Source organism: Ambystoma mexicanum, chromosome 1q (genome assembly GCF_040938575.1).
Source record: "Ambystoma mexicanum isolate Mex_15411 chromosome 1q, UKY_AmexF1_1, whole genome shotgun sequence".
Lineage (NCBI taxonomy): Eukaryota > Metazoa > Chordata > Amphibia > Caudata > Ambystomatidae > Ambystoma > Ambystoma mexicanum.
Window position 1 is genome coordinate 1,209,159,029 of NC_090922.1, and position 25,030 is coordinate 1,209,184,058.

Below are 25,030 nucleotides of genomic sequence, written 5' to 3' on the forward strand. Positions count from 1 at the left end.
ATAATTAAACTAATAGCATAAGTCTAGAGACTGGCATCAACCTCTGTGTGCAACGGAAAAGTGGGAAATATGAACTGGATCTTAATGACTTTGATAGGTCTACAGACAAGTTTAGGGCAAAACACCATAGAGAATGAGACCTCAAAACAATGTAATTACCCCTTTTTCATCATAATCCAACGTTGTTTCTAATAGTGACTTTCTTAAGATATGTGTGACAGGGTCAGTAACATTCAAGAGGGGATGGGGATCCCTCTCAAGCTGGGGTGAGAGGCCTAACAGGGTGGAGGCCAGAGCCAATTTTACCCCATATTGGAAGGTGACAGTTGCCAGGCCCATTTGTATTGTAATATTGTATTATATTTGTAAAGTGCTAACTACGGCCCTGAGCCGGAGGCATCAGAGGCTAAGGCAGGCAGAAGGGGGGTTAAGAGGTTTGTGGAGTGGGAGAGAATTCCACAGAGAGGCTTATTTATGTGGCAGCATGCTTGCCAATAGTACCGATGCTGTTCACCCCACACCTCTGTGGAAAGATGCTGGCCAGTTTCTCTCTCTTTTCTTTATAGAACCATAACTACTAACATTCCTGGCGGTAGACCGACAGGAGAGCAGCCCGTAGGAGCCTCCAGGGAGATGTTGTGCAGAAGTCCACCCCAACCAGCAACATCAGGCAGAGGAGCGACTATGCAACATGCACCGCCAGCCAGCACATTTGTCAGTGCGTACACGAAAGCCTTCGCTCTTCTTGTACCAGAGCAACGTTCACTTGTGACAGAGCCAAAGTCTGCAATCCGCTCCATAACAAAACAACGCTCACCTCTAACAGAGTCGCAGAGCAGCTTAAAAACTTCAATTCCACACAGACATTGGGAACCCCCTCACAAACTGGAATGTTTACCGTAGCAGGCTGCCTTTTACGAACTCTGGCTGTCCTGCACTCGAGAAGGAGGCAGTGCTTAGACACCCTTATGTTTATTTAACTGATTGTAACAACCCCCCCCCCCACCCCTGGAGGGGCAGACAGAGATTCACTGGTCCTGGGAACCAGCCGGAGAGAACCAATGTATGAATGAGGGGGTGGGGGAGGGTGGGAGAGGGGGGATAAGAGGGCACAGGAAACGGGAAGGTGTAGGTTGTTTGGGTGAGGTCGGAGCAGGTGGACCAAGAGACCAGAAGGAAGAAGGACAGTCTACAGGAATGTAAAGGCAGTTTGTAGAAAAAGTTGAGAAAGTGTGTGTGTGTGTGTGTGTGTGTGTGTGTGTGAGAGAGAGAGAGAGAGAGAGAGAAATTGGTTGTATGACAGTAGGGAGACAGTGAAAGAGTGACTGAAAGAGTCTAAGGAGGGTTTGAGAAGAAGGTGCGAGTGGAGTAGTGTGAAGGTGGGAGTAGATGTGGTGTGGAGGAGGGAGTAGTAGTGGTGTGGAGGGGGTAGAAGCAGTGTGGAGGAGGGAGTATTACTGGTGTGGAGAGGGGAGGATAGTAGTGTTGTCCAGAGGGGAGGATAGAAGGAAGGAACAATAGCAATGTACCATCAGTGGGACAGCTTGGGAGAGGGAGGGAGAGAGGGACTAGATAGAGGAAGGGAAAAGAAGAGCAGAGTAAGGAAGAGAGAGAGAGAAAGACTATACCATCAGGGAAAAAAGTTTGTGCAAGATCAGTTGAGTGCTCAGAGTGATTGAAAGGTACAACACAACCAGGATACTGCCTATGTATCCTCTAGATTTTGGCGAGAGGACGTCTAGATAGATGAGGCATTAGCCTTTAACCATCACGAGAAGATAGATCGTTTTTTAAATAATAGAGGTTATCGATCTCTAGTAGAAGCCGGGTGTTGAGAGACATCTGAGTTAGGATGGGACTGCCCATGCCTAGGCTAGAGAGAGAGGGAGGGCCATTAGGCCCTTCTCTGATTTCAAAATAAAAACATCTCGGAGTTGGTGGATTCTTGAGGCTATCTGTGATACTGGCTAAAAGCTGATATGCAATGTAAGTGCACGGAAGTGTACTGTTTGCTGGGTTACTTCCCTGTTGGACCGTTGGACCGTTATTTCTTTTAAAATTTGTTTATTGGCATTTAACGTTTTCCAACATCATACAGTATATATTGGATCGTTATTGTGCTGAGCCACGGTGTTCTTTTAGAAGAAGGAAGTATCCTGTTTGTTGATCCGTCCTCGGAAGGAGGAAGTCCCTCGATGCAACACACGGACATTGCCTGACCCACGAGCAATTATTGATTTGTTTAGCCAGTTATATTAGCCCTGTGATCCCCTTTGGATCCGCTTTCAGGCTGCGTTTTTAGCTCTAGCCTACTGACTTACCTTGTAGACCAGATATTCCCCTTGGCGAAGTGTTAGTGATCTACGTACTAAACTAACAGTCGTTTTTTCTGACTTTATTAGAACAGAGGATTGGCTGGTACTAGGAGGTCCCTCCCTCCTACTTCCTCTGGAAGCAGTGCAATACCCACCATGCAGCGCACAACGCGTGCGCACCAGTAAGTGCACGGAAGTGTACTGTTTGCTGTTTGCGGTGCGCGGTGTCCTGCGGGTGGGTAAGCCACTGGATTTTATTTATTTGTTTTAGGCTGATTTTTTAAGGTGTATTATGCTTTTTAATACATGTTTAATAGTTTGAGTACTGCCTAATAGAAAGCGTGTGAGTGTTGGTAGATAAGGGGAACTTTGGGCAGAAGAGACACCATTCTAGTAAATGCAACTACGTTCTGTAAAAAACACCCAAGGGAAAATGGGTGACAATGAACCACAAAACTCTAAGCACGATGCTACTAGTGGCAGTAAATACATGCACAAAGGTAAGACTAATCGCGCATGTAAAAGAAAGATAATATCTCAACCAGGTCTATTAACAGAATGTAAGCTAGCAAAAATTAGGACATTTTTAAATTAAATAGAATGTTCTGAAACCAAAAAGAACACAAAATGTGAGTTAACAATGACCCCCAAAGAGGTTGAATGTTGTGCATCAGAAATCATGGACGAATTAACAGTTGCATTTGCGTGTATTCGCAGCAATTTGCTGTCGCAAATAATAAAACCAACAGGACTAGGCCCATGTAAAGATAGCAATGTATTATATGATGACAGTACACAATTAAGTCCTACAATTGGTATGGTGACAGAATCATATGTGGAAAAAAATGTAGGCGAAAAAGATGGATTGTTAAACTTAGGAGAAAGGTTTGAGTTTGATGCAAATTCTGGGCTCATAGTTATAAGGCAAGCTCGTCTAGCAATTGATAATTAAATCTCTGATAGATCGACTGATGAGATGCCTGAATGTAAATCTAATGTTATACAAGCAGAATCATTAGATGATACAAGTTTTGCGAGTATGAATACGGAGGAGCTATTTCAAGCCTTAGAAAATGCCTTAACCACAATTATAGAAAAATGTGGGTCCATAGAAGATAAGCTAGCCATTCACTCGCTGTTATTATGTGACATTAGCAAAAGAAATAAGAAAAAGATGTGTGATAAAAGTGTGAATACTAATATGGAAACATAGTGTGAATATGTGTTTGACTGTGTAAATATAAATGGCCAGAGAAAAATGAACAAATTTGGGGAGAGAAAGAATGAATATACAGTGTCAGAATGTATTTCACCTAAGAAGGAGGGTATGTGTGACAAAGAGAAATTGGAAAATCTGAACCATAAAAGACAATTAAGAAAGATAAAATCTAGGAAAAAAATAAAATATGGACACGCAGCTATGTATAGTTCAACAAAGATAAAAACTATTAACAATGGGTGTATAATTGAAGTAGATGATACAATTGAACCTAGAAAAATAGAAACATCTGAAACTGAAGTTAATGAGATGGGAAAAAATGTGGAATTGAAAGCACAATCAATCTATAAAGAACCAATCTATGTGGGTGAGCATAAGGTTGTGATACACGAGCCTCGGCTAAATGACTGCAATGAGATGAAGCCTAAAAGACAAAAGAAGGTTAATGAGACTGACATTAGAGAATTTTTGATGAAACCTTCCGAGCCGTACCCAGACAAACCCAGTACGGATTGGCATGGCCTACCTAAGAAGGTGGCACTCCGAAAAAAGAAAAAACAAACTAATCTGGAGTGTGCTGAGGACATATTGAGAGATGTACACAAGCTCTATGAAAACACAACACGATCTAGCGATGAATGGGTAAGGGAAGATAATACGAAAAACACTAAAGGACGGAGGTGTAAGGTGAATACAAAGGACACCCAACAAGATGTTGAAAAAGGTAACGAATCGTGCATTAAGCCAAAGGAAATAGAAATAGGTGACATGAGTAACATGATACTGGCCCTCCAAATTGAAAAGGTAGACACCAGTGAAATGCTGGTGCTCAACAGACATCAAATTCTCAAACTATGCGCAGCAATCATTCCCTTGCGGATGATTGTCTCTGACGATCTGAAAATAGTAGACCAAGTGGTCAGCCCTACAAGGATCATCACCAATATATGGTGCTATGAGAAGATAATACATGAGTTTATATTGAGTCAGAAAAAGCTATTTGAGAAGATTGGCTATACATGCAATGAAAAATATATACCGAAAGAAAAATATGAAGTTGAAACACCTACATGTGAGGAAAATAAGGTAGTTAAAGTGAATAATGAACAGTGGGTGACCAAAACAAACCAAAAGAGTGGTGCGATTGAGAAATCAAATAGACCGATTGATACAGAAATTCCTGATGGCTATTGGCAGTGGCTTCCCATAGCATTTAAACCCCACTTTGAAAACTGTTCCTGATGAGTTGGAGATAATTTTATCTTGGAATACTCGAGGAAATACCCACTATATAAGCGAAGACGGTCTGCTTGATAATATTGCTAGGTTTAGAATAGTGGCCCTCCTGGAAACGTGGCTTGTTAATGAATGCGAAATTGATGATCGCAGTAACCATGTTAGTAAGGCAATTCAAGGCATTAGAGGACGGCCTAAGGGAGGACTAATGACCTCTATTAAACAGCCATGGTGTGGGATTAAAAAAAAAGAATCCACAAAGATGGTATTAGTAGTTATTGGGACATGTATGGCATCAACTATAGACAAATTCATTTTTATCAATGTATATATTCCGCCCAGTGGAAAGTATAATAAAGAGAATATACTAACTTTAACTAAAATACACGTAGAATATGGAAATAAAATGCCAGTTATTATTGTTGGAGATTTAAATGCAAAACTCAAGTTTGAGTCAGAATGTATTAATGAAGAACATAATTCTGAACCGTCCAATGATGGCCATCTTAAGAAGGAAGATAAAGCATGGATTTCTCTATTCAATAAATTCCAGCTAAACGTCCTGAATGGTAATACACTCGGGGATGCTGAACAATAATTGACTTGAGTATGTGGAAATAGTATGAGTACGCTTGACTATATGATAGTGAATAAAAGGGCGGGAATGTTGGTGTGTGATATGGCAGTTGGGTGTAGAGAAGAAAGGGATCATTTGCCTTTATATCTATGTCTTATAGACAAATATATAGATACCAATGAGTATCAAAAGAATGGGGATATAGAAGTAAATGATGCTGGAATTCATATAAAATGGAACCCCAGAAATATAGAGAAAGGGAATGAGTCAGCTGTACTACTGTTGGAAAACTTAATTGAAAAATTTGAATATAGCCCATTAGATACCATGAATGATATCCTTGGTGATTTTGAACATGTGACTGAAAATATAAAAACTGCTGCAATGAGAAAAAGAAGCTATAGATCGGTGGGAGAAAAATGGAACCTGGTACATCGAAAGAGATTTGATAATGATATACACAAGGAAAAAAAAGGCTTAGAAACAATATCCAAAAATGTATAAAGGGAAAGGCCATAAATGCAACAACAAATAAGATACATGAACTCAGAAGGCAGTATAAATATTGGTTAAAACATAATCTGAAAAAGAATCAGGAAGGAATATGGCTGGCTTTGGCACAAGCTTCAAAAAATAGAAATAGCAAAGCCATGTGGGATATTATAAATTGTAAAAAAGAAAAGGCTCTTCCGATTAACTGTGTGCCTGAAAGTGAATGGATTATCGATGTTAAAAATAGATTAGGAATGTCAGTGAGTGAAGAAAATGTGCAACAGTATGATGCTATGGTGTGGAAAAGCACACTTACTGTTACTTCGTTAGTAAATCTAATAAGGAAATTGCCCAAGTCAAGAGCAGCAGGTCCTGATAAAACATGCAATGCTCTGTTGCAGCAGGCCCCAGAACTATGGGCTAAGGTGCTGCTCATGGAAGACAAGGGAAGGTACCAGAGACATGGGAGAAAAGTATTATTTTGCCGATATACAAAAAAGGTGCGCGCAAAGATCCTGCCAACTATAGGATGTTGGCTATGTTAGATATTCCGGCAAAAATATTTGCCAAGATTCTGCTAGACGATCTAAATCAGTGGATTACGAAAAGTGGTGTTCTGCCTGATAATTAATTGGGATTTAGAGCGGGATCATCAACATCCCACAATATTGTTAATCTAGTAAATGCTGTGGAATACTCGTGGAAGGTTCGTGGGCTGCCCGTATATGTTGGGTTTATCGACTTTTCAGCGGCCTTCGACACTGTAACACAAAGTAAGCTAAGGGCCAAGTCAAAACAATGGGGAATACCGCCCGGACTGTTGTACATGATACAACTGTTATATAATGATACGTCGGTCAGGGTGTCCCTTGATATAGAAGGGAGGCTATCAGAAGCCATTCCCACAGTCCGTGGAGTAAAGCAAGGCTGCACATTAGCGGCATATTATTTAATCTGTATTTGGCAGACTTTCTAAGAGAGGTCAGAAACATCCAGATATATGATATTAAGAGGGGAACATTAAAACCTGGTTGGTTAGGGTATGGTGATGATCTCCTTCTGTTAGACTATACACCTAAGGGACTTCAAGCTAAACTGGATGAACTGGTAAAATGAAAATTATAAAGTTTGATTACAAAAACCTGAATAGAAACCAAAGTCTAAAATGGGTGATAGATACGAGGCAGCTGGAAGTTGTTAATGAATACAAATATCTGGGTGTAGTAATAGATAACAAGCTCAATTGGAACAAAGATTGGAGTGAAACAAAGCGTAAATGCATGATAGCAACCATGGTGTTAAGTACATTTATTGGTAACCAAGGAAATGTTTCAGTGAATACTGTGATGAAACTATATTCTGCTAAAATTGTATCTTGTATGCTATACAGCGCAGAAATCTGGGGGAGCCTATTCAAGAAAGAGCTGAACGCATTTGAACCTAAATTGATGAAGATATTAATGAGAATGCCAAAAAATATTTCAAATGAATACATATTGTTAGAATGTGGGCTGTCAAGTGTGAATAGTCGTATTGAATTGATGGTGGCTATGTTGTATGTTAAATTGACTAGACTTGCTAACAGTAGTTTTGTGGTAAAGCTTATGAAACAATATGGTCGTGTACAAAACAAAGCTGATTTTTCCACTATAAATAGATGGTTAGGGGTCTATGATAAGTGGATAAAGAATGATAGTGCCAGCTGGTTGTTGTTCTCGATTAAACAGATTAAGCAGAAATTAAAAAGGTTAATCTATGAAATAGATTATGAACAAATGGTAGTAAACTTGGGGGAAAAAGTAAATAGTGGACTATTCCTTAACCAATTAGCTATAAGGGAAGGTAAACCAATTTATCAGTATTCATATCCAGATGGCAACACGATTCGTTGGTATTTGATGTTTAAATTCAATATTTGCAATGTGCTAGTAATCCTAGGGGCCAAAAACGGCATCCATAAAGACTTTAGATATTGCAGTATGGAGTAAACACGCTTGAAACAGTATACCATATAATATGTGAATGCGATAGCCTTGATGAACTACGAAGGAAACATTTGATGAATTATAATAATAACATGTATAAGTGCAATATGCTAGAAATGTGGTGGAAACTAATTGATGGCAATGATATGAATTTAATTTTTTATATGATGACATTTTATGTAATCATTTTAGATATTTTAAAAGAGCAATGGAATGGGATATTGATGTTTTTATAGAGATGTATTAACTTTTCTTTTTTGGAGGTTGATGAGTATTAGAACTTTCTGTGAATATCCTGTGATTTTAAGTGATTTATATGCAAAACTTTAATTGTTAAAAGCATATTAAATAAATAAATGTTTTTTAAAGTGTCTTTTATGTAGCAAAACGTTTGGATACACATGTCTATCTGCAGTGAAGTAGTAATCCTTTCCTTCACCATAGTAATGAACAGGGATAGATTGGTGTTTTTTTCACTGACATTGGAGATAGAACTCTTGTGGTGACCAGAGTACAGTGCTTTTTGCCAGGAGGCTACTGTGGCGAGGTCACAGCTGTGAATTTTACTAGTACACTTTTGGCTCATAAGAGCCTTTCGTGATAGAGATCATGAATACAGCAGTTGAAACATACATTAAAACAGTACAACCATAAAAGGATAAAATAACAAAATCTATAAATCTAAAACAGCATAGGCAGACATGTCAGAGATAGACACGTCAAAGAAAGCTACACATTGTAATGGCCCACGGGCAACATTGAGTCTCTGGTGGAAGGAGAGGAAGAGTAGAGTCCCTTTGAGTAGGAAGACCTGAAAGTGGGACTTCTTGACAATGTCCTGAATATGAGGGATGAAGGAAAGGCAGGAATCGAAGATGACTCTGAGATTCCTAGCTACAGTGGAGGGGGCAGGGAGGGCCCATGGAGGAAGGCCAGAGTGCAGGGAAGAAGTAAGGTGCAGGGGCAACAATAGGGAGAATCTCTGTTTTGCTGGCATTGAGGCAGCGGTCATTGGCAGTGCACCAGGCCTGGAGGGCAGAGAGGCAGTCGGGGATGAAGGAGGGTGCAAGGCTGTCAGTGGGAAGTTTGGAGAAAAGTTGTGTATCGTCAGCGTAGCACTGGAAGTTGGGGGAAAGGGAGGAAATTAGTTGTGCCAGTAGAGAAAGGTATATGTTAAAGAGCCAGGGAGAAAGAATAGAGCCCTACGGACGGCACTGATAGTGTAGGAAGAAGGAGACGAGAAAGGGCCAAGAATGGTTTTGAAGGAACAGTCAGTCAGTAAGGAGCTAAGGCAGTCCGGTTCCCACTCCGAGATGCCATGGGTGTCATGGAGCCTTTTTATGAGGATGGAATGATTGGCTGTGTCAAATGCAGAAAAGAGATCTAGAAGCATGAGGACAGCAGGGGAGTTGGATTCAAGAGATGCAAGCAGTTCTTCATGGGTGTTCAGAAGAGCAGTTTCCGTGCCTCTGGATGCCTGGAATCCAGACTGGTGGTCATGTAGACCGCCAACAAGTTCAATATGGGAGTTGAGTTGGGGGAGGGCCAGCTTTTCAAGCGGTTTCCCCAGGAAGGGGGTGATGGAAATGGGGCAGTAGTTGGCTGGGCAGGAAGGGTCTGCAGAGAGTTTTCTAAGGAGGGGGCGCACAAGGGAGTGCTTAAGGGAAGATGGAAAAGAACCAGTAGCAAAGGAATGGTTGCAGAGATCAGTCAGAGCAGGGGCGAGAGAGGCGATATTTCCCTTGATGGATCTGGAGGAGCAAGGAGCAACTTGTTTGGGCGAGACGTTCTTGAAAACTCTGGTGACTTCTTTAGGGGAGACATGAGTGAAGGAGGGGGAGGAGGAAAGAGGAGGGTGAATGGTAGGAGAGGGCAGAGGGGGGAGTATTGGGTTGAGCAAGTGTGTGACAAGGCTGTTCAGTATGTCCTGCGTTTTGGAAGTGAAGTGAGAGGCGAGTGCTTTGCAGAGGGCCTGGGAAGGAGTAGGGGTAGAGGATACTGTGGATGGGTTGGCAAGTTCCCTGCAGATTCTGAAGAGTTCAGCCATGTTGTTGGATGTATTGGACACTCATGCCTGAATGTGGGCTCTTTCTTTGGCATGGATGGAGAGTCTGTAGTGTCTCTGGATCAGGCGGCAGGCCAGTTTGTCAGAAGGTGAGCCAAAAGTGTGCCACTTCCGTTCAGCAGCGCTGCAATTACGTTTTTGGTCTGCAAGTTCGGAGTCGAACCAGGTGTTACGCTTGGAGGCAGGTTTCAGGTGGATCCTCATGACTGGGGCAAGAATGTCAAGGGTTTTGGTGATGGACAGACAGAGGTTTCTGGGGGCAGAAGAAACGTATGTGTTGGGTGGGCAAGGGGGAATGAAGGTGAAAGAGAAGGCGGCAGCTGACACTCGTTTCATCGGACGAATGTTCGTGAACGAGGATGGCAGAGCTTTGAGGAGTTCTCACAGGGCCATAGGGATCCAGGTGGGAGGAGAGGAGAGAGTGGTCAGACCAGGAGAGAGGGGTGGCCAGGGGAGTAGCAAGAGTGAGGTTGGAGTGGATGATGGAAAGGGTAGGGCCAGAGGGAAGATTGGAGAGGGATAGGGAGGAGCAGAGGTCATTGAAGAGCATAGTTGCTGTGCAAGGAGAGTCTAGGGGGATGTTGAAGTCACCTAGGAGTAGCAGGTTGGAGGTGGTAGAGAGTAGGGAGGAACAGAAGTCCGCCCACTCAAAAAGGAAAAGAGAAGAAGTGCCAGGGGGCTGATAGATGGTAGCAGTGGTCAGGGTGGAGGAAGGAGAGATGACCAATTTGCACACTAGGCTCTCAAAGGACGAATACTGCTGAGTAGATAGGATGGAGGAAGGAATCCACTATGGGGAAGATTAAGGCAACTCCACCGCCAGCACGGTGGGCTTGAGGTTTGGAGGTGATCTTATAGCCCTCCGCGAGGAGTAAGTTAAAGGAAGTAACTGAGCTGGCATTGAACCAAGTTTCTGTGAGTGCAAGTATGTCCAGGTCAGTGTCTTCAAGGAGAAGGCAGATGTCAGCAGAATGTTTGATGGCTGAGCGTGAGTTGAGGGCTGCCAGATGAAGACGGTTGCTGTCTTTGAAGGTTTTTTGAGGTGGGGTGTCGGGACATGGGGCATCCGCCTGGAGAGGTGGAGTGGAGGTGGGAGAAGAGGGAGGCGCAGGGGAAGGAAGGAAGTTAATGAGGAAGGCAGGAACCGGTCAAATAGGAGGAGGTTGGTCTTAGGGCCTTGAACCAGGACTGTGCCCGTGATGTAAACATCGACACAGCAGTGAGAAGAGAAGAAACCCGCATGGAGGTCTTCCCACTTGGTGCTGCCATTAATGGAAGTTGAAGAATTAGGTGGGAGAGTGGCAGTGAAGTGAGAAGTCCATAAATCGGGCGATGGGACAGAAAAGAGGATGTCAGTGAAGATTTCTCTTGAGGATGCACTGACATAGGTGTCTGCAATTGGAAGGCCTGGGTTAGCAGCAAGGATGTCTTTTTTTAATGTTTTTTATGTCCGGATTTAGTGAGAGAGGGAGGATATTTGATGGTGTAGCAGTCGGAGAAGATGGGGGAGATGGAGAGTGCCATCTTGGAACGAGGGAGGAAGAGAGAGGCAAAGAGAAGGTGAGAGGTGAGGTGGGGTGAGTATGCTGCAAAGCATGGTTCGGAACCTGATCCACTTGGCACAATAGGCTAGAAGGGTATTGGGTGTAAGATCAAACATGTACATGGAGGCACAGCTGAAAAAACGATCTTTACACAAACAGGTACTTTCAATGCAGGAATGAAGGCACAGCTAAAAACATGTTCACACACACAGCTACTTTCAATTCAGGATGGAGGCACAACTAAAAAGGATTTTCACATCCACACAGCTACTTTCAATGTAGGAATGGAGGCACAGCTAAAAACGATTTTCACACACACAGCTACTTTCAATGCTGGAATGGTGGCACAGCTAAAAAATGATGTGAACACACACAGCTACTTTCAATGCAGGAAAGAAGCACAGCTAAAAACGATTTTCACACGCACAGCTAGTTTCAATGCAGAGAAGAGGCACAGCAAAAACGATTTTCACGCGCACAGCTACTTTCAATGCAGGAAGAAGGCACAGCTAAAAACGATTTTCACGCACACAGCTACTTTCAATGCAGGAAAGGACACACAGCTGAAACGATTTTCAAACGTACAGAGAGAGCCTTTGAGGAATGGCCCAGGAAGTGCAGCACAGCAATGTAGTAGTTGATATCAGTGGGAATGAGTTATAGAAAGTGAGGGCAGGATGGAAAGTAATTGCAGAGCAAGGGGCATATGCAAGGTGGATGACTTGAGTGGCAGATGAAATTAATTCCGTGGCGACGACGAAGAAACTAAGTAGCAGTACTGTTACGCTCACCTGGTCTTTGCGGAGGCGTTGGACCACGGTTGCAGCCCTCGCGGGGGTGAGGTCGCTCGGGTCCGACTTCGCCCTCTGCGCTTACATGGTGACTAGTGGTAAAAGGTGATACTGCTCGGCACTGCTACTGCGTGGAGAATAGGGGGAGTGAGTATGCCAGCTTGTGCGCCTGATCCCCTTCCAGACACTTTCTCCCAAACCGTGGTACCCGTGGGATGCGCTGTCCCTGGAAAGCTCACCTGTTGATTAGTTTTGGCGAGCACTCCGTCCTGCTGCTTCTGGCAGGGGCGCTTGTATGATCTGGACCGAGTTCCTTCACTGGTCCCTTGCACATGGTAGTCCACTTCTGCTGCGACTAAGCCACTATACTTCAGGTAAGTGTTCATGTTTGCCTTTGTCTTTCCTCGTCTGTTTTTGTTGTATTGTAAAGTTTGTTGTCTTGTATTGCTGTCCATTCCACTTTTGATGTTTGCTCTTTTGCTTTCTTCCCTTGCAAGTGATGTTGCCGGCCCGGCAGAAGCTGCGGAGCTCGAGGCGGCAGCCGGAGAGAATGAGGAACGAAGCTGCAGCGGTACAGTAGCTGGTAAGTTGTTAACTAATGCGGCGCGGCTCTAGGACGGATGTTCTAACCTTGTCTTTCTTCTTCTTCACAGGGTCCTAGTTCGAGGATGTGGAGGGGGTGCTGCAGCGTCGGGATCAAGATCACTGGATGTCAGGATATGAGTCTGCAGATGAAGCGATGAAGCACTGATTTCCTGAAGGTGAGTATGTAGGAGAATGCCTGGTTTCAAAGGTAAGTAAACTGGTCCAAGCGGCGCTGAGCGTCACGTTGCACGTGAGAGCCCAGTATGATATGATATGATATGGCATTTATAACGCGCCTATACACAAGTGTTTCGAGGCGCAACTAGGCAAGGGAGGGGGACAGAGGGAAGACAGACAACAATCTTACTAGGCCAGGTGTCATTCAGATCGCGCAAGTGGATGGTAAGGGGAGGGAGGAGAAGTGCATGGGGGAGGACAGTGCAGTATAAGGGATAATAATAAATAATAATAAGTAAAAGTACGGGCAGCCGGTGGCAAGTGCAGGGTAAGTGCAGACATCAGGTGTCAAGTGTTGGAAGTGGGACTGTAGGGATACAGAAACAGTCCCCAAGTGCTGGGGTTGCCAGGAAGGCAGTGCAGGAGTGCGACTGGAGGGGGGGGACCTGGGCCCGAGATCAGAGGGTGGCCAGGTAACCAGTGCAATTTCAATGTCAGCCAGGAAGTCAGCAAGGGAGAGGAGGAGAAAAAGCAGAAGCAAAGAGGAAGGTTTTGAGGAGCTTCCGGAACCGAAGATGATTCTCTTCAAGTTTCAGGGGGGCAGGGAGGCTGTTCCAGAGAGAGGCCCCAGCCAAAAAAAGTGAAGCACCGTCCTTAAGGATGGAGCAGCTTATATAGCTGAGCTTCTGAAGCCACGCCCACCAGGTTCAGCCTGCCTTCCACATCCTGCCACACTCGATGAGTCAGCGCATGAAGACCAGGCCTAGGGAGCAACACCCGATGAGTCAGCACATGAGGATGTTCTCTGGAATAAAGGCTTTCAGCTCCTGGAAAGTTCTTGTAAAATAAAAGCACCCCTGCACTGAAATGAAGTAAAAGCACTCCTGCACTGAAATAACGTGACCCTACTCACATCTCTATAGGAGCCTGGCGCCAAAGGTGCCAGGACTGAGTCCAGCCAGGGCCCCTGTGTTCATGGGTCCCAAAGGGACATAAGTGAGTCAAGTGACCCATTGCCTGCATCACTAGATGGTGTGGTTTTTGTATTCTGGGGCCTGTGGCCATGACAACACTCCCCCTCAATGCCCCCCTCATGGGTGGTTTCCTGGTTTAGTGGGGTTATTGTAGTGGAACTGCCTGATTAATTGTGGAGCGTGGACATGCTCACTGGGTTCCCAGGGCTGATATTGGGGTCCATAACTTTTCCAATCTATAAGGTAGTATAACTTGGACTGGACCATCTGAGAGTCTAGGATCCTTTTAACTTCGTATTGTGGTTCTCCTTCAACTATTTCGGGATCCGGTGGCGTATCGATCCGCATACCTGGTCTCAATGGTTTTCGGAGGGAGACATGAAACACCTGTTGGATCCGCATGTGGGCTGGTAATTCTAATTTCATGGCCGCAGGGTGGATCACAGCCTTGATAGTGTAGGGTCCAGATATCTGGGACAGAACGCCCGTGGTCCTTTCAGGGGGATGTGTTTGGATGCTAACCAAACCTTGTTTCCGACTTGGTCTTCGGGAGCTTCCGTTCGGTGTCGATCCGCAAACTGCTTCTGTTTCTCTTTGGCTCTGGCAAGATGCTCTGCTGCTTCCTTAAAAACCTGGGTGATGGTTTTGTTTAAGGTCGTTACAGCGGGCATTTCTAATGATCGAGTGGGTCAAAAACGGAGGTCCATGGATGTCGACCGTACACTATGTAGAATGGGCTTTGTCCCACACTGGTGTGAATGGAGGTGTTAAATGCGTATTCTGCTAACCAAAGTATGTCCTTACAGGTATCCTCGGTTTGTTGCAGCAAACACCTTGTGTATTGCTCGAGGGTCTGTTTAATCCATTCGGTCTGGCCGTCGGTTTGGGGGTGATGACTTGTAGATAACAGGAGGTCGATTTTCTCAATTTTACAACACATTTTCCAGAATGCAGAGACAAACTGAGTTCCTCGGTCTGATATCAATATTGATGGGAAACCGTGTGGCTGGACGATCTGTTCCAAAAACACAGTAGCCAGAGTAGAAGCAGTTGGGAGACCTTTCAGGGGATTAAAGTGGGCATATTGGAAAACAAATCTATGACAACTAAGATGGTATTGTATCCGTTACAGTAATAAAATCCATTGATAGGGTATGCCATGGTGCTGGGGGTACTTCTAAAGGACGTAGCAGACCTGCAGGACTTTGTTTTTGGGGCTTGTGTTGTGCACATGTGCCACAGGTTGCGATGAACTGGAAAATGTCCTTTCGCCAAGTTGGCCACCAGTAATTTTTCTTTATTTTAGCTTGGGTTTTGGCTATTCTCGGTTGCCCTTCTACTAATGAATCATGATAGTTTGCCATGATTTGATTCTGTAATTTCTTATCTGGGATGTACAGTCGTCCTTGGTAGTATGGTAGGTTGTCCACAATCGTATACCGGTCTCCCTTCCCTAGCCATTCCTGTTGTGCTGTGGACTCATCAAGTTTTGCAGGTCAGATTTTAAGTTGTCTAGAGTGGTAGTTGCAGCAATCATGCCTTGGATTCGTCCTTCAGGGATGATGGCCACATGGTCTGCTGAAGTGAATGCCTCTTCTCCCTCACTCATGTGAGACAGGGTGTCCGCTTTTCCATTGCGTACTCTGGGTCTTTAGGTGAAGAAGAAGTCGTATTCTGCAAAGAAGATAGCCCAGCAGAGTTGGCGTGATGTTTACGCTTTTGCGGTCTTTAGATATTTTAGATTGCGATGATCTGTGAAGACGGTGACTGTATGTCTAGCTCCAAGAAGATAATGTCTCCAGGCTTTGAACGCTGCCTTAATTGCTAGCAGTTCTTTATCAGTGATTGCATACTTCAATTCAGGGGCTAAAAACTTGCGAGACCAGAATGCCACGGGATGTAACTGACCTGTTTCGGGGTCTCATTGTGACAAGACTGCTCCATTACTAGTTTGGAAGCATCAGTTTCGACCATGTATGGTAGTTCTGGTCGAGGATGCCGTAGAATTGGAGCTGTGGTAATTGCTTGTTTTAGCTCCTGGAAGGCTTTCTCTGCCTCTGCAGACTAATTAAATTGTTTATTTTTCCGTAGTAAAGAGGTGATTGGGTGGACGATCTGGGAGAACCCGGGAATGAACCAGCGATAAAAGTTGTCGAACCCGAGTACGCTCTGTACGCCCATTATGGATGTCGGCAAGGGCCAGTTAAGGATAGTGTCTACCTTGCGCGTGTCCATGCGTACACTCCATGGTGTGAGAATAAAGCTGAGGAATTCTACCTCTGTCACATGAAAGAAGCATTCCTCCAATTTGGCATATGGCTGGTGTTGCCGCAGTTTGTCCAAAATTGCCCGTACATGGTTGACGTGGTCCTCCTTGGTGGTCAAATAGATAAGAATGTCATCAATATAGACAAGAGCGCAGACGTCCAACAGTTCACGGAGCACGTCATTCATGAAAAATTGGAACGCCGGCATGGAATTACATAGCCCAAAGGGGATAACCTGATTTTCATAAAGGCCATATTTCGTGCGAAAGGCCATCTTCCACTCGTCTCCTTTTTTGACTCTTACTAGATGGTAGGCCCTCGTAAATCTAGTTTTGTATATATCTGAGCGTTTTTGACTTGATCCAAGAGCTTGGGGATAAGCGGTAACGGGTATCGTTTTTTTTTTTACAGTGATCTGGTCAATGCAAGTTCTCAGGTCTCCCTCCTTTTTAGGCACAAAAAAGAGGGGCGAGGATGCAGGGGACTTGGACGGATGAATGAAGTCATTTGCCAAATACTGATCGAGGTAGGTTTTTAGATGCTGGTTTTCCTGTTCTGTTAGGGTGTAAATCTGGCTGCAGGGAACTTGAGCTCCAGGTACCAGATCAATTTGGCAGTGATATGGTCTGTGCGGAGGTAGGGTGTTTGCTTGCTCTTTTTGAAAGACATCTTGGTAATCCTGGTATTCAGGTGGTAGTGAACTAGTGAAGACCATTAGGGTTTCTTTCTTTGACGAATCTGGGTTGGTAAGACCTTTTAATGAGAATCCCTTGCTATAACAGGTGTCGGCACAGTCTTGGGGAAATGTCAAAACTCGTCTACGCCAGTTAATCCTGGGATTGTGGGTCTCCAGCCAGGGCATTCCCAATATCATCTGGAACGCTGATGAGATCGAAGGTGATGTCCTCTTGGTGACCATCCTGACACAGAAGCGTGACCTTCTCGGTGTAATGCGTCACTGGGCTGGATGATAGCTGAGATCCATCAACTGCTGTGACGTTTTCCGAAACTGGTCAGAGAGGAAGGCCTATCCGGGTAGCCAGATCTTGGTCCATGTAATTTCCCACAGCCCCTCTGTCACTGTATGCCTCCAAGGCATGTATTTTCAACGGTTGCTTGTGGGTTACCAGGAGCACAGGGATGACTAGATGTGAGGTCTGTATAGGTTCTTTTTCACCGCTCAACAAGTGGACCCCTACGCTTGCCGGGCGTTGGAGTTTCCTGAGTCCTGTTCTTCTTCACCCTTGTCAGTTGCTCCAACTGCTTTCCTGGGTGGTTTCACCAGGCATTCTCAGAGATAGTGACCTGCCTTACCAAAGTACAAACAAAGCTGCTGCTGTCTTCTTTACTCCCTTTCTGCCTTAGTCAGTGGGCTCCGCAAGCCTCCGATTTGCATTGGCTCGGACTGATCGTGTGATTTGGTTTGATTCTCACGGGGTCGCACGTAGACCGACCGCCCCTCGGCCCGATCCATCTTCTGATTAGCTGGTGCACAATGGTCCCTCGTAGCTCTGGGAGAGGTCTCCTAGCCAGGTCCTCTATAGGATCAGATTCTTGAAGGCACAGCAGCTTTCAGATTGCGTCGAAGGGAACAGCGGTTCACCTTCTTCTTCCGACTTTGCTTCGAGAGTATGCATCAAGTTTCGACTTCAGCTTCTGAGCGATTTCCATCAGCGAGAGTTCCCCAGTTATACTGTTCGGTCTCTCATTCACTCTACTGGGTCACACTTGGGCAACCAATCATTCAGAAGGGCATTCATGCAGGCAGGCAGCCAATCAGGCTCGCAGTGCATTCAGGCCATGCTTCCCCATTCAGACATTCACAACAAGGAATGTGTATTGGGACAAGTACCCAGCCATTCAGCACTCCACACTGCATTTATACTAGTTTCGGCCAGGACTGTCTCAGTCTTTTTGTCACATACCAGAAACAAGACACCCATAGCAGGAAATGTATTTTGGTCACACACTCCATTCACCCAGGTCCCACCCCAAGGGCGTACCCACAACATCCGGTCATTGGGAAGGCTCCAGCCAGTCTGGCCTAGGTTTCCCCACAATACCATATATGGAACTTCCACCCAGTCAAGGGAAGGGGCATAGTCAGGGCTTCCCAGGACTTTGGGAAAACCAGGTAACCAGCAACAGAAAGCAAGAGGCCACAGTGGCCATCTTGTCTTCTATCAGGAATGAACTGATTCCAATGGCAGGGCCTGTGTATCCCAAAATAGACGATACTCAGGGCACCTGTCAAATTCAACATGAAGCTGCCACCAGCCCATACCCTGCTCTGTGGGCCACACATAGGTGCTCAAAAAATACACTAGGGGTACTGGGTTGTACCCCCACCCATGGGTGCCATAAGGGTATCCCAAGGGTCTGTACACCAAATCAAAAAGAGGGAGAGCTGCACTGCCAGGAGTCCCACATGGACTCCTGTGCAGAAGTTAACACAGAACACACATGATAAAAGGACTACTGGACAAGGACATGGAGGCCATGTCCCTCCAATGCATTTCAAGCATCATACTCATCAAGTCACGAAATATGTTGGGGGTAAAAAAAAAAAGACCTTTTACAAATTAAGATTTGGAAGGACGATTGTTACATCGAATAAACCTAACAAAATGGAGGTGAATGTACTATGCACTTTTCTATATCAGTTACACCCGGCATATGGGGGTACCGAATCAGCACTGTAAGGAATAACTTTCAAACATTGAAGTGTGATGATAAACAATTTTGTTAGTTTGCTATTTATTGGAGCCCGAACCTAATAAACCCAAATCAATCATGATGCCCAAATTGTGGACCGATGAGTAATAGAAGCACCCCTGTTGAGACCATTACTGTACGCGCCCAAGTTCACAAATGAAAGTCCTTCAGACCCTTGGCTAGTGAGTCAGGAAAAGCAGGGTCAAGAGCTGGTCAGAGGGAATTACCTGTCTAATTTATATCTAACACGCAATTAAAGCCTCCTCTCCATGGAATACACTGCCCATTTCCAAGGCCTTAGGTAAAACTGTCAATGTTGCAAGCAAATGTGTTCACTATGCATCTCTTCTTATCTTTCAGTGCCCCTGCTTTGTGCATAAATCTCCCTGTATCTTCTGAGAATTGGTGTTCCACATGATTGCGTGTTCCTCTTGTGACCCAAATTATTATCCCTTTGGAATATGAAGGGAATGCCGATTCAAAAAAGGACACCCCATTCTTTGACCAGAAATCGAAGATCCCATTTGCTAATGTGCAGATGATTGGAGTAGATGGAACATTTGGAGTGGATGGAACGTTTGGAGTGGATGGAACGGTCGGAGTGAATGGAACGGTTTGGAGTGGATGGAACGGACAGAGTAGATGGAACGGACGGAACGATCGGGTAGATGGAATGAATGGTGTGGATGGAACGGTTGGAGTGGATGGAACGGTTGGAGTGGGTGGAACGGTTGGAGTGGATGGAACTGTCAGAGTGGATGGAACGGTCAGAGTGAATGGAACGGTTTGGAGTGAATGGAACGGTTTGGAGTGAATGGAACGGTTTGGAGTGGATGGAACGGATGGAGTAGATGGAACGGATGGAGTAGATGGAACGGTTGAAGTGGATGTGAACGGTTGGAGTGGATGTGAACGGTTGGAGTGGATGTGAACGGTTGGAGTGGATGTGAACGGTTGGAGTGGATGTGAACGGTCGGAGTGGATGTGAACGGTCGGAGTGGATGGAACGAATGGAATGGATGGTCGCAGGCACTTTACTGATAACCACCACTCACGCTTACCCTCTCATATACACCATCACTCAACTCATGCCTATGGCACATTCGGCCTAGCTGTTCTCATACTACCATGACCCCACAAACACCTCATCATCCTAATAAAACACAGCTAGCTGAGCACATTCCGGCTAACCTAGGTGTCTCCTCAGACCTAACGCAGCCAGAACCCAGTCTGGGTGTCCACCCTCCAGACCAAACACATCCAGCTGATTTCATCAGCACCACACCTACCGCTAAGAAGCAGCTATCACGCAACAACCACACCAGCTGCACACATATTGGGTGCACCCACGCACCATATGACACTGTCTCTCTCTACTGACTGGAACTGCGGTTTCCGAGGGCGTTCAACCTACCAGCGCTTTGAGATCATACCAATGATACATAAGGCGCTATATAAATGCCAAGTAACATAACATAACATAACATTTAGACATATGTTTTTTATTTATTTATTTATTCTTCAAGTTTTATTGAGGAAGTTTAAAGTACAGCAGGTTCTTCCAAAAGCAGTAGCAAGTCACACCTTTCAGGGTGCAACAACATTAATAAAGCACAATCTCATTACACATATTCCTAAATTACCTGCTTATTATACATATGCATTTATACCAACCACATAACATAGGAAGACAGAAACACTGTTGTTCTACAAGGACATATTATGGAATCACATCACATAGATCTAAGAAAGTCTGAAAGTTTCTCTGCACAAAACAAGCCTTAATTTTACTTCTTTAATGAACATCATTCATCCCTTGAATTTTCTGCGTCATACAGGTAATAGTAAACATTAACTTTGTTGAAACTAGATTTGCCGGATGCAAATCAGTAAATGACATATGCTGTGGGCAACTTTGCATAACAGAATAAAGTATCTTCTACAAAGCTGATGTCGTCCCTAAGTCATGAAAGTGTTTTTAGAAAACCCCTTCTTGCAATAGATATGGTAAACTGCCACTCTCTTCAATTCCTCTCAGTGTATTGTTCCTCCCCGATACTTCTGAAGAATTTCCACTTTTATCGCAAGCCCCCTCCATACTAAGAGAACCCTGCAACCATGTTTGATGAATCCTGCAGAGTCCTCACAAAAACCCTACCTAAAGTCTCCTCCCAGGTGACCAGGGAAAGGTAGACGCTGCCTGCTCCTGGCCCTGGGGACGGTATTAGCCAGGAACATCGCCATTGGAGGAGAAGGATCCCAGGGGAGCAGGGGGACTTTGTTGGACGAGATGCAGTATTTATCTTCCTCAAGCAAGGGCATATCCTTGATAGCAGAATATGTAATGGCTTGCTGTTAGAGAGAGTTTATAGTTTCTCAAAATAACTGTCAGGATGGGGGTGAAGACGATTATATCCTGGCATATATTAGGAATAAGAAAAACCCTTTAAAAGTGTCTGACATTTATAGAAATGAAAACACCTATGAGTCCCAGAGAAATAAGGAAGAGGAGTCTTTAAATGTTACCAATTCCAAACCCCTTTCTTCTATAAAACCAAATACTTAATGGAATCCTTATGGAACTCGTTTGGGGATTATGTATGAGGAGAGTAAAGAATGTGGTAATGATAAATTCCCAAGGTACTTGGATGAAGAAGACTGCAGAGGCACACGACTGCAAGTTGCAGTCAATTAGGAAAAATGACCCACACCTGAGGAGAACTGCAAGGTGCAGGCCATAGAGAAGAAGGGAAGAAGGAGCAGTAGCAGAAGGTGCAGCAGTTGTCCTACCTCCAAATGGCAGCAAGACCAGAGTTCAGAAGTGAGCAGTGATTCCGGGAACACTTTGGCGTGTAATTTGGATGCCGGTTGCGAGAGGGTCTTTTATACCGTAGCTGCAGAGGTTGTGTGAGGAAAGCGCACCATTCACGCGTTTTCTGTATGTTCAGACATGCAACGGTGGCAGGCGAGCCCTGGTGCATTGTGGGAGCCAGGAGAGCACTGCTAGTGACGAACGTGGGTCTCAGGAAGCCGTGACAGAGAGGATACTGGACTGCTTGGGGAAACAGAATCAGAGGACCTAGAGGCAGCAAGGCGAACGGATGCACATATCAGACCTGGTGAGTTCAATATTAGATTTTGACCCCGGAGAGCTCCGTAACCACCCGCTGGCCAAGTCCAGAAGCCTTGATCACAAAAACGTGATAAACATAGTAAAATTGAAGAAGCAGAAACTTTTTGAATACTTAACCAATGTAAAGTAGATTCATTCTTTTGTTGTGAAACACGCTGATTTAACAGAGCACAAGAGGCAAAACAAAAACTTTATTATCATACCAGAGGAGTGTGATGGGGACATTGTGGGATATAATACGAACCAGCAACAAAGAGGGGCAATATCCATAAGAGAAAAGATAAACCATCATTGCCAAACCCTAAAGAGAAGTGACACGTGACTCCTTATAAATCTGAAATAAATAGCACGCGTTTCTGTGTATAGCACACAACTTATAATGCCAGTGAACAGACTACGGGCATGCGAACGGAAACCTGCTCAAAGGTTAAGGTAGAGCTCGGGAGGAGTTCCTATTGCAGTGTCTATGACATTGAAGAGGGGTACACATGTTTTTGTCCTAGTACAACTTTATCTTTTTTCTGGTTATTATGACTGCTTGTGTGGCCGGGAGGATAGCTCAGGGGCGGCACGTTTGTCTTGAAAGCAAGACAACACATCCCGGTCGCGTGCTTAGAGCCTGGTCTCTGGTATAAAGTGTGTGATAAAAGATTAATTCTGTATGAATGTTTTTATGTTATCTTGCTTCTTCCACTACTCATTGAGCTATACTGGGAATAAAATTGACTTATGTCTGGAAAAATCTTGAATGCCTGGGATGTTTAACGTCACCTCCATTCATATTAAACTGAGAACACGCTGTCTATGTCTTATCTAGAAAATGCATAATGCTAAGGATGACTCTGTGTTGGGTCTTTTAAATAAGACTGCTAAATCCAGAGCAACATTTATGCAATCTAGCAATTTATTGAAAATTGTGAGTACTGGTGATACAAGGTTGACTGGAGCACCTAATGACATCTTGGATTGGCCTTTTCCTAAATTTAAAAACTCCATAGAATCAGGCTTAGACTTAGAGGCAGTTTAGCACTGTAAGAATAGGTTGGCGGGTAAATCGCAGGCAGGTGGTTTTCTTGAATAGTACAACTCGCATAGTATAATTCCTGGCTACATCAAGTGCTACGTCGGAAATCATGTGATTTGGGAGTGCATTCATATTACATTTAATTTTGTAAAATCCCTTGAAATAACTGGGGAATGACCTAATATTCTTCAATGTGAACGTTATTGCTGATTATGCGTAGGAGGCTGTATTGAATCCACCAAACACTTGCTAATGGACTGTGAGGCTCTTGTCTTGCAACGGTTAACTGCGATAAGAGGGGCAGGCCTACAATCCTCCCTTGCATCTGCTGAGGTGTCGAACATTTGTATGGATGGGAATCAGGAAGGCTGTAATTACAATTTTTTGTTGCTTTGGAAAAAGATTGTTGACATTTTTGATGTACTGTTTTAATTAATTAATTTTGTTAAATGACTAGTTTGACTACTATTAGATGTAATGTTTTGAGATGTGAAGGGATGAATTGATTTCTTTTTAAAAGTTATACAACTTTATAAAAATGAAAATAAATAATAAAAAGAAAATCCCATATAATCTTTCTGCAATGGTGACTGTTTCTTTGTCTGGTTTAGATTTGATGAAAATAAAACGAACTGTAATCGAAAAGTCAAAAAAAGGCCCGCAAGAAAGGGAAAAGAAAATAGAGGCGTTCATCTTCCGACGAGCACCTGGGATGTGCTTTGATTTTCATCCGAAGGCAAGTTAATACATTATTTTTTGTGTCAATCATTAATGCATACTTAAAATATAGGTTCTGCTTAATTACCATATGAAGTTCCACCACTAGGTACAGAAAGTCTCCTATGAGTGGGTGCCAGCCAGGTTTGGCTCCTTAGTATGTACATAACATATGCCAGCAATATTGATGTGCCTGCACCCTTTGAGGTGCAATTGAAATTGAAGTTTATGTTGTTCATGGAGTCAAATGCATTCTTTGTGCTTATTTCCATTTGGTGGAAAGATACATTACATACCTAGCAGTAACAACTACTTTCATGGTATATTCAAGTGCACAATATACATTTCAGGGAGATGACTATGACCTTTTAAATGTACCACAATCTGCCAGAGGGCCCCGTGGTTGAAATAATAAACCCAGCACTCTGGAAAAGAATGACCAACATCGCTGTCAGAGAGTACTCCTTAAAGAGATGAGTCTTAATCGTTTCCAACACCCAAAAGTCTAATAAATCCTTAAGATGTGCTTCCAGAGGGAGGCACCCAGCGCTTAGAAGGCCATGCCCTCCAACACATCCTTCATGGTATTGTGTGCTATTGTGAGAAATTCAATAGCAATAAAAAAGCAGATTTCAGGGCCAATGAAGAAAGGAAGTGGGACACACTATTCACCAAACGCCTTGGCCATGAAATCGGTCATTCACAGCACCTTGAACTGAACTTGATTCTCTGTCAGAAGCCCTTGCAAGCTAGAGATGGACTTAGTTTCTCATACAGCCAGAAGCTATAATGCAATGGAAGGCCATTGCAACCATTTCTAAACACTGCCCTTGCATTTGGCAGCTTCAGAATTTATTATGTCAAATACCTGGTAAGCGGACGTCTATCTGCATGTCCTAGGCGCCCTATGTCCTGGTTTTTCCATGGAGTACACAGGGTGGAAGAATGCTACACTTGTTGCCAAGTAAGTATCTTCCCTTTTGGGGTTGTAATGATGTGCAGTCGCTCAGGTTGTTTGAAAGCACAGTACAGTGTAATGTTCACAATCGTCTCTCATTTTGCATATCGTTAATGATTTGTGCCCCGTCATACAAGGTATGTTACGGGACTTTGGTAATGGGATGAGTCAGGGGGAAGCTAAGAAGGGGCCTTTTTTGCAATGCACAAATAGCCACAGATGTTCGCTTTTTTATTTGTCAGCGCTGAATCATAAG

General features: G+C 44.1%; 1 protein-coding gene across 2 annotated transcripts in view; it reads left to right on the forward strand.

Moving 5' to 3' along the window:
• DNAI4 (dynein axonemal intermediate chain 4) overlaps window positions 1-25,030 on the forward strand; it is a 779,679-nt gene that overhangs the window by 558,099 nt on the left and 196,550 nt on the right. For both annotated transcript variants that reach the window (XM_069641948.1, XM_069641947.1), the window contains one exon: window positions 23,711-23,835. In XM_069641948.1, coding sequence (XP_069498049.1) covers window positions 23,711-23,835 — 125 coding nt within the window. The remainder of the gene's footprint in view (window positions 1-23,710; window positions 23,836-25,030) is intronic.